Here is a 9,591-nt window from a genome sequence, read left to right as displayed (position 1 = left end):
TGGACAAATAATCTAAAGGCCCACGCTAATGCCCTGGAGCTGCAGCTTCAAATCCCACCACAGTAACTGATGGAATTTGAATTTGTGAAATATTATGGAGCCACCATTGTTAAAACCAATTTGGTTCACTATTGTCCTTCCTTTAGGAATGAATGTCTGGTCTGTTTGCATTCAACTCCAGATCCACAATAGTGTGATTGACTCTTAATTGTCTTCTGTTATGCCTTACTGGGATAGCATGCTACAAATAAAGCCCTGCTAATCATGAAGTGTCACAAAAGTTAAAAGATTTTATATAAGTATGCAAAATTCCACACTTAGATTCAGGCTGACAGACCAGGTTCCTGTACTTATCAAGAATCACTATTTACTGTAAATAAATAGATATAATCGACAGATAAATATTTATGAACTAGCAGCATATAACTTTACTAGATAAAGCTTTAATCCCATTCTGAAACTCCCTGCCACATGAATATATCCAAACAGAAAAGAAAAGAGGTGTCATGGCAGAGGGAAAGACTGGGAAGGCACTTCAGTGGTCCCTTGCACAGGGTTCATTGAGGTGATCCTTTTTGGCTTGTCAGGTCCTGCTGCTGCTTGATCTTACTTCTCCATGTACTTTCATTTGCCTGCAGGAGACATAAAGTGACTGGTTCACACTTTAAGTATTTGACTTTTGTTAAGAGCTACAACTTAGAGTAACTGATGAGGGAGAATGATGTGTTTTGCTGCAGAGAGAAGTTTAACTCCTTCATTTCCAGAAGTCCAATGGCTTCTGCCCAAACATTCACACCCGCAAGCTGTTCAGATACCTGGGAGCCGGTTACATAGTTGTTGATAGTCAGAAGGCCTTTGACATTGGAAACTTGTTGCCTGCTGAATCTTTTCATATATGTCATGCAATAACCTCCCCAACTACTTAAACAAACAGTAGCGTAAACAGCACTTTACAATGAGTGTCAAGTAACTTGCTTTTAAAAATGTGCAGTAATCCTTTCCAAAATCCTGTTTATTAGATTTTGAAAGGAACCCAAAAGGCAGAATCGGTAATTATGTGAAGCTGTGTTGAAAGTGCATACAAGTGGAGAATGTTCAAACGCATCCAGCGTTATATTTTGTAGTTGAGGGGCATGCTCTTGAGTGTCATCAATGCGTTGCTCATCATACAACTCTTGCGGCTTCTGCTTGTATGCAAATTTGGTGGGCCACATAGAGTAGTCAGGTGTGTTAATAAAGTGCTGATAAATATACCATTTTCTTAGGCAGAAGAATCAGTTTTGTCACATGCTAAAAATGTATCATAGGGAAGAGGGTAGGAAGTAACAAGTGTTTCAGGTGGTAAGAGTCGTGGAAGATGACAGATGAGAGTGAAATAGGAGGAGGGCTGGACAGTTCTCAATGCAAACTTTCTCTAATTTGACTAGCTAACACAGAAATATAAGACACTTAGACAGTGGTCCTCGCTAGAGAAATGGCAACAGAGAATCTTGTAAATCAACTAGACTTTGTTTGTTTCACCAAATGGGTTATATCAATATCGGGTAGTTTCAAGAATGGCCCAGTTATGTTCCAAAGGTTCATGAATTGAGAATAGCTGAGGTTCATAACTGTGTAGTGTACTTGGAATGTTGTATTATATAGTAGCACTCGGGAAGATCGTGTGAGACAAGATGGAGACCTGTTTAAGCAATTATTGTTAGCTAGCTTAGGGATAACTTCAGCCAAATTGAATTTGTGGAAGCAAGAGTAACTTAGCTTGGGGGGGAGGGGGAGAGAGTGCATACTGTTGAAAAAGAACAGTTGTTGCCAAGGACAATGAAAGAAAAAGATCTAATAGAATTCCCTGTTTCTAAAACTAGATGAGAAACCATGAGTTCTTTAGGAATAGGTAGATTTTGCCAGAATGTGTTTGTAATTTCACAATGACAAATGTACCTTAACAAATTTGTGAAAGAAACCAGCAAAAGTGGTATGGTCAGCAGAATGCCAAGGAGCGTTTAAGAAGCTGAAGGCAATCTTAAGTGAACCAGAGTGGGCAGTCACTGATTTTTTTTTAAGGCATTTCAAAAAGGCAATTGATGCTAGTAGATTGCCGGTTAGATGTTGACTTGTTACAGGAAGGTGAATCGTGGATAGAGAAACCAGTGGGGTGGTTCTTTAAGAAACTAAGCCATTATCAGAAATAAGCATTCTTATCGTGGAAAATGAGACTGAGAGATTGTTATTAACTGTTCAACACTTTTGACGAGTAATCTGACATGGTAACAGAAGCAGTAATTTAACGTTGATCTTAATCCATTAGCCTTCATTGTAAAGTTTAAAACTTATAATGTGAAACTGTTCAAATGAAGTCTTTTGTTACAACCGTATAACGTGAAGATTATTCATTTTAATGGTGAAGCTAATGTAACACAGATGCATTGTTTCTGAATGTAAATGTTAGAATAAATTAAAGGCTGAAGAAATGGTAAGATTGTGTAAGGTTGTATAACAGAGGAGAAAGAATGAATACATGCAGGTCTTGTGTTTTGTTATTTGTGTATCACATGTTTGTAAGGAAGCACACAAGTTTGAAATTGTGCTACATTTTCTTAAGGGCAGGAGCGTGTAAATATTGTTTTTGTGCTTTTTTTAAAATTGTGGCCTGAAATGAGACAACTATTTTAAAATCAGAGTTTTTCAAGGATTGCTGCATGTTTTGTAAAGCAAGTAACACGGCAGAATTTTAGACAGCTATTTGAACGAACAATAATTTAAGTAGTCGCAGACAAGCTCGAGCAGAGTGCTTCTGTTTTCAGATGGAACGCTGGCAACAAGAAGTTGATTGGTCTTTGGAATAGTGACCAGCTATTGATGACGAAGGCCCTTTGCCTTCGATAAGCTCTGTGAATGTTTCTTGGGTAACTGAACAGCTTGGGACTGGGAACAAGATACAGAGAAAAGTGATCAGCTCTTCCCCAATGCAAGAGCTGTCACTCCATTGTCTGCAATCAAAACCAGTTTATAAACTGGAAGAAAATCCGTTTAACTTTCCTTCCGTTGTTTTAAACTGTGACTTCTAATTGATAAGTTAGAGATCTTTTGTAAGTGAACCAGTCAGCCTTTGCTGCTTGCAAATGAATGGAAGCATTCAGAAAAGAAATGCTTCTGATCAACAAGATCCACTCAACAAATCTTGTGACTAAACACTACTGAACAGTTTTCACTCTTTCCATTTGTTGTGTGTGAGAAAGAGAGAGAGAAAGAGACAGAGAGATAGAATGGGGTAGTCTGTAAGGGATTAGAGTTTTAATTTGTTATGATATATGTAGACAATTTATTATTGTTTACCTGAAGTTAGAATATTATTTGTAATAAATTCTAATTCTTGTTAAGTTCAGAAATTTGATCCAAGCCTTCCGTCAAACTAGGGCTGAAAATGAGGTAAATTATGAAATCTGTATGTACTTAAAACCACTTGCACACTTGCTCGCTCACTCTCCCTCACACAGACTAACTCTCCCACACACATGCACTTACGTGTTAATCTATGGGGTGAATTTGTATTTACAGATACATTCTATTTTGTTGAAAAAGCTCACAATTTATAGACAGTCAGTCAATGTGGTGTTTTATAAATTCCTACTTTAGAAATACAACCAGCCTGACTCCAAACCAAAACACAAACAGATTCTAAACAAGACCTCGCACCTAACATGCATTGGCTGACCTAAAATGTCACCCCTTCTTTACACTGATAAAACCTTTAGTTCTCTCAGGACAGTGACTTCAATGGAATTTGGGGATTTACATATACATGTACATATTAGTCAATTAAAACCTTCTAACTGATTAAAGATTTAACAGCATCTTAGGTTTGGTTTAGTGCATCCTCAGAAATGGTGTGACCTTTTGATCTTTTACTTACAAATTCTGTGTCTGATACTACCTCTCACTAACACCTGAAGAAGGAGCAAGACTCCAAAAGCTTGTGGTTTCACATAAACCTATTGGGCTATAACCTGGTGTCATGTGATTTCTGACTTTAATAAAAAAAGCGCTTAACTTTTGTGATGCCCGCAAATCGTGGCGCTTTAACACAACAACGTTTGTTATGCTGTGGAGTGGGCCGATCAGCATCCATGCTGTTCCTTAATGATTAGGTCAGTATAGCTCCAGAGCAGAGACACAAGTAAATTATGAAATTTGAACTTTATTTTTGTAGTTCTCAGTGATATTTCAAATTTTTATTATATTTTAATAAATTTAAAAAGGAAGGCTGAAATATCACAGCTATGAGTGATGATTCACAATCCATGATGCAATTGAGATAGCCAGCAGTGTATTCTCCCAAACCTCATTTTAAATAAACTTTCCATCAAATGTGATTTCAACTTGTATGACTTTTGTTTTGATTCAGTATTAATATGTCACAGTATCTAGGAAGTTGAACAGTTAGAAGTTCATATTTATGATTGATTCTCCGTAAATGAAGTCAGGTGGTCTGTAGTGTATGGGTAGCTTTGGTAAATTGTTCAACTCATGTATGTATTCATCTCAGAGCGTTCATATCGAATTCATCTGTTTGATAGTGCCTCATGGCAATCATGGTGCATTTGATGTCTTGTAGCAAATTTCAGCAGTCTTTTTGCTTTGCAGACGTTATTCAGCAATCAGAAAAATCTTGCAAATAAAGAAGAAATAAATGCAAAGAGCGACACTTCAAAAAAGATGTCAGAAGCTTCCAAGAAGATGTCTGTAGAGAGAGTTTATCAGAAGAAAACACAGCTGGAGCATATCCTTCTCCGTCCAGACTCGTACATTGGCTCTGTGGAACCTGTAAACCAGGTGAAAGATTTAGTTTTACATATTTTCATGATGCATTTGTTATTGGTTTTAAATGAATTGGATGTTTTAGTTATTTTAGTGAAGGCTCCAATGTCAGTTTTATAACAGAAGTAATTTAGGTTTCAGTGTTGTATTTACTTTTAAGTGTTTATTTCCAGGGATCTTGACTATTGATCATCCTGTTTTCATTTCACAACTTTGTAGTGCTTAGATCAAACAGCATGATGTGGCACTGCCAGATAGCTAGAACATGGCATTTGTATAACAAGCATTTGCCTTATTTAGAGTATCGACATCCGCAGAAATTGGGAAAAAAAAAGTATGTTTTAAGTGATTATATCACTCATCTCAATTTATAAATTACTTTTACCTGGAGTCTTATGAAGGTAACCTACCTGTGCACAATCAAAGTCAGGAATGACGAAACCTATAGCTGTATTCTTAGATGTTTTGCATTTTCCTAGTGTATACAGTACGAAAAATTTGCATGCCATCAATGTTTTGCCAAAATTTTGCTTTAGTGTAGCAGCATAAAAATTTCACTTCACTCTATTGAAATTCTACTGTCAAAATTGACGAGAAAACTGCTCGTTGGCACTTGCCAAAATGAATTGGATGCATCATTCCTTATTGTTCCTGTTATTTAAAGTGTTGCAGCAAACCAATCTGGAATTTAAAAAACTTGCTTTAATAATTGTGACTACACAACAACTGGAATGTGATTAGAATCTCTCCAGTAGCCAGTTCGTGACCCAGCTTTAAATTAGAAAGTCTGTAGTCCTTACCCAGTCTGATCTGTGAGTGACTTCATATCTACAAGTGTAGTTGATTCTTCGCTGCCATTTGAAATACCTTAGCAAACCACTCACTTTTTTTCAAACTACTGTGCACCAGGAATTACAAAGGCATCCTAGGCCCAATTGATACAACAAAGTCCACTACAGTAATTTCTCAGGACTTTTGCCCAAATTGGGAGTGTTGATCCAGGGACTAGTTAATAGCCTGACGTGGTCAAACTCTCAGTATCATGTTTTTCAATTAATGTATCAGATCTCTCATGCAACACCCTTTCCTGGGTATGTTATGCTCATCGGCAAGGAAACCTTCTGCTGATAGAATGCAATCAATAACTATCAGCTTGTGAATTTGTATTCCTCCATGTTAAGTGCCAACCAGAAGCACTGAAGATAACAAGAATGCAGAATGTATTTCAGTATCTGTCACCTAAAAGTTTCCATGACACTTGAATACTGAGGAATACAGGTGCCAGACTGGGCCTGCAGTAGGTGAGAGAATCAGCATGAAACAAAAATATGCTGGAACTTTTTCATCCATCCACCTGTTGTTGATGCATCTGTCCATGATAGTATATGTTGTAGGAGTGACCGCCACACAGTCCTTGTGGCAAGAAAATTCCATCATATGAATTTCGTGGTTCCGGAACGTGACTTTTGTTCAGGCAATTAGTGTAATGAATGCTGGCCTCCATAGATGCACCCACATTCCATGAAGGAATAGTTTTAAATGAAAAATGTATACTGTTATGGCTGTAATTATCTGACTCTGAATGATTTGAAATTTCGGACTGTAAAGTTAATGCAGGCAGTGCCAAGCTAAGTTTTATCGAGTATGCCTTTTGAGTACCATATCTGTAGTAAAGGTATTGGATAACTTTTTCTAAGTCTATATGGCACAAGAATTATTTGAAAGCTTTATTTCTTTCTGGATTTAAGTTTCTATTTTCCATTCTTTTGAGGAAAGTTAAATATAATGCAGTAATCCACAAAGGAGGCTTTATGCATATTCAGATTCAATTTGCAGAAAGTAATCACAACAAAAGTAAAAGATTTTCCGTATTAGCGTTACTGAGAATATTTTTGTTCGGGTAAAAAATGTGTTTGGTCTCACAAACGTTGTAAGAGCTCGCAGTTGAAAAAATAAAGCAATTGAATTTTGAAATCAATCTCAAAAGATGTTAAGAGAGTTAAATCTGTTTTGTCCAAAACAAAAGCCAAATCTGAAACAGAGAAACTGAAAAATTCCAGTGTGGCATCTCTGGACAGAAAGAAATAAAGTTAATGTTTCAAATCAATGACCTTCTATCAAAACTAATGAAAGATCTACAGCCAAAAAAGCCTTGGTCTGGATTTTTGTGAAGGCGTGAAGGCTGTTAGGTTGGTAAACTTCATTAGTTGGCAGATCTTTCCCCTTTTAAAAAGGCTCCCACCTGCCATATTTTTATCTAGACAGATGAGAGCAAGAGAGTCAGGCCAGCTGCCTATGGAGGAGGGTGCAAGGTGGCAACAGAGGCATGCACTTGGCACAACGAGAATGCTACCTCCATTTTTTTTTGTTTGGAGCATTGGCCCTGTTATAATGATAAATGTCATGTCCTCAAATCTTCACCACTCTTTGCTTGCTGAAATTTAAGGACATGTGCTTTTTTTTTTGTTTTTTGGTGTTCAGCCAGGCATTCTTAGGTTATCTGGCAACTGTACTAGAAAGAAAGTCAAACTGATGGCCTCAGCCAAACCATGTTTATACAGCTGCAAAGAAGAAACTGACATCTCTATTACTTTGTTATTTGATGTTTCTTTTCATTTTTATTTACACAACGTTGCGGTCTGAGGTCGCTAAAAGCTTCTGACATTGATAATATGAAAGACCATAATTGATTCACAGCTTTCTGAGGTGAGATCGCCATTCTGTTGGAATATTAAATGGCTGATTTTAATCATGATTGTTCCCTTATGACTAGGGCTCCCTCATGATTTAAGACTCCCGTAAGAGACTTGAACTATGTATAAATACAGAAAGGGCCTGACTCCACGATAATTGCTTGGAGTTTGAGCTTCCCACCCTTCCAGCGGCGCTGGCAAGAGCATAAATGCTGGTTATCTGCATCCTAACCCATGCCAGCAAAAATTGATGGAAGTTGGGAATCCTCAAATCATCTGCTGCTGCTCACTGTTCGCAAATGTTCCCTGAGCCAGCCCAACTTGGTGAAAATTCTGTTAACTTAAAATCTATTTAAATTTGGGGGACAGACCCAGAAGCATTAGTTAAGTGTCTAAATTTAATCTTAAGTTTTTAAAAAAGGTGTGAATGATCAGCTGATGTTAATGTAGTTGCATTTCTTTTCAGCCAATGTGGGTATATGATGAAGATGTGGGCATGAACTTGAGGGATATTACCTTTGTTCCAGGCTTGTACAAAATATTTGATGAGATTCTTGGTAAGTATTGACCCTTTTATTTTGTACGTATGTGCCTTTTTTTAAAATTTCTGTCTCTGTTCTTTCTTCTCCGTCTATTTTCTTATCTCTCCTCCCTGACACTGTTCTCCATTCACCTGACAATTGTAATGAACAAAGACAAACATTGGATCCTGAACTTTCCTCCTCTTATAACCTCATTTCTGGAATCTTTGCTCCAGTAATCCAGCTAAATTGTTGCAGCCTGTAATTGCTACTGCAGCTCACAAATTCATTATTGAAATAGTGAATTTGCACCTGAGGATTTTCATTTTGCTGGAGTTTATCAAATTTGTTAGAAAGTTACTGGAAAATGTGGTGTAATGGCCTGGTCATTTCATTCTCAGTGGACGGAAATGACGATTCATTATTCTAGATTTTAAATGACTAAAAAGTATAATCATAAAATTTTGCTGTTTAAGTGCTAATTATTGTTTTATACACTATACTTTTTGGAATCTGTGCAAATTGATTTATTTTGTCTTTAGTTAATGCAGCTGATAACAAGCAGAGAGACAAGAATATGACATGCATCAAAGTTTCAATTGATGTGTAAGTATTTGAGTATTACACCTGCCACAAATTTGTTTATTATTTTGTACAGTTTCAACTTTATTCTTGTTGGAATTAAGACCTATGATAGGTCGTTTTGTACGTTTTAACAATACAGTCTTATGGATTCAAAATATGTTCTTGAAAATAGTGAATGCAATGGAAGATGTACTAGCCATTATTTCACAACTTAATAATTGACCTTGATTGATTTGAATAAGCATAGTTTGGGTCATGGATGCTTTTTCTCACTGAGAAAAGCCTGGTTTGGTTTGAGACCATGTTCACATGTTTGTACACATGTATTTTCTATACATTTCAACAAAAAGCCCATTTTCCGATGTGCGTCAGAGAAAAGTGCAAGGAACTGCACCAATTGCTGTACTTAGCCTTTTTGAACCCCACTAAAGCCTTTGATTCTTTCAATTTCAAAGTCTTCTGGAGTATCTTTCTCAACTTTGGCTGCCCTCAGAAATTTGTGACCATCCTCAAATTACTTTCCTCTGATATGCTCATCACAATCTTCAACAAGGATCATACAAGGCTATGTCATTTGCATTTACTCTCTTCTTTATTTTCATTTGTGACACTTGCACTGCACCTCATTGATTAGGTAATGAACAAAATGGACAGGAAACTCTTCAACCTACAATACCTGTAATCCACCCTTAGTTGCAGCAGGACTGGGGAACTTAGAAATGAGTGGCCTCAACCTTTCTGTCATTTGATCCCTCCTGTTTTGCCCCAGTACAGGGACTGTTTATTGAACAGTTTTGTTAATCCTTAGACTGGTAACTTTGAATTTATTAGAATTGCATGTCAAGACTTTTGAGTTTTATGTCTTCGACTGTAAAACAAAAACTATAGCAACATAATAACTGAACACTACTACTGGCAACTAATCCTCTAAAGTACAGAAGAAATAATCCTAACAATTGTTTCAATGTGACGGACAA

The 9,591-nt window shown here is 36.9% G+C and overlaps 1 protein-coding gene across 1 annotated transcript in view; it reads left to right on the top strand.

Moving 5' to 3' along the window:
- The window catches only part of top2b (DNA topoisomerase II beta), a 162,211-nt gene that overhangs the window by 66,876 nt on the left and 85,744 nt on the right, over positions 1-9,591 (top strand). The window contains exons 2-4 of the mRNA XM_048607571.1: positions 4,642-4,830; positions 7,975-8,065; positions 8,572-8,635. Of these exons, the coding sequence (XP_048463528.1) occupies positions 4,642-4,830; positions 7,975-8,065; positions 8,572-8,635 (344 nt within the window). The remainder of the gene's footprint in view (positions 1-4,641; positions 4,831-7,974; positions 8,066-8,571; positions 8,636-9,591) is intronic.

Source organism: Rhincodon typus, chromosome 2 (assembly GCF_021869965.1).
Source record: "Rhincodon typus isolate 14 chromosome 2, sRhiTyp1.1, whole genome shotgun sequence".
Taxonomy (NCBI): Eukaryota; Metazoa; Chordata; class Chondrichthyes; order Orectolobiformes; family Rhincodontidae; genus Rhincodon; species Rhincodon typus.
The sequence above is the reverse complement of the archived record's forward strand: the minus strand, read 5'-3'. Positions and strand labels throughout refer to the sequence as shown.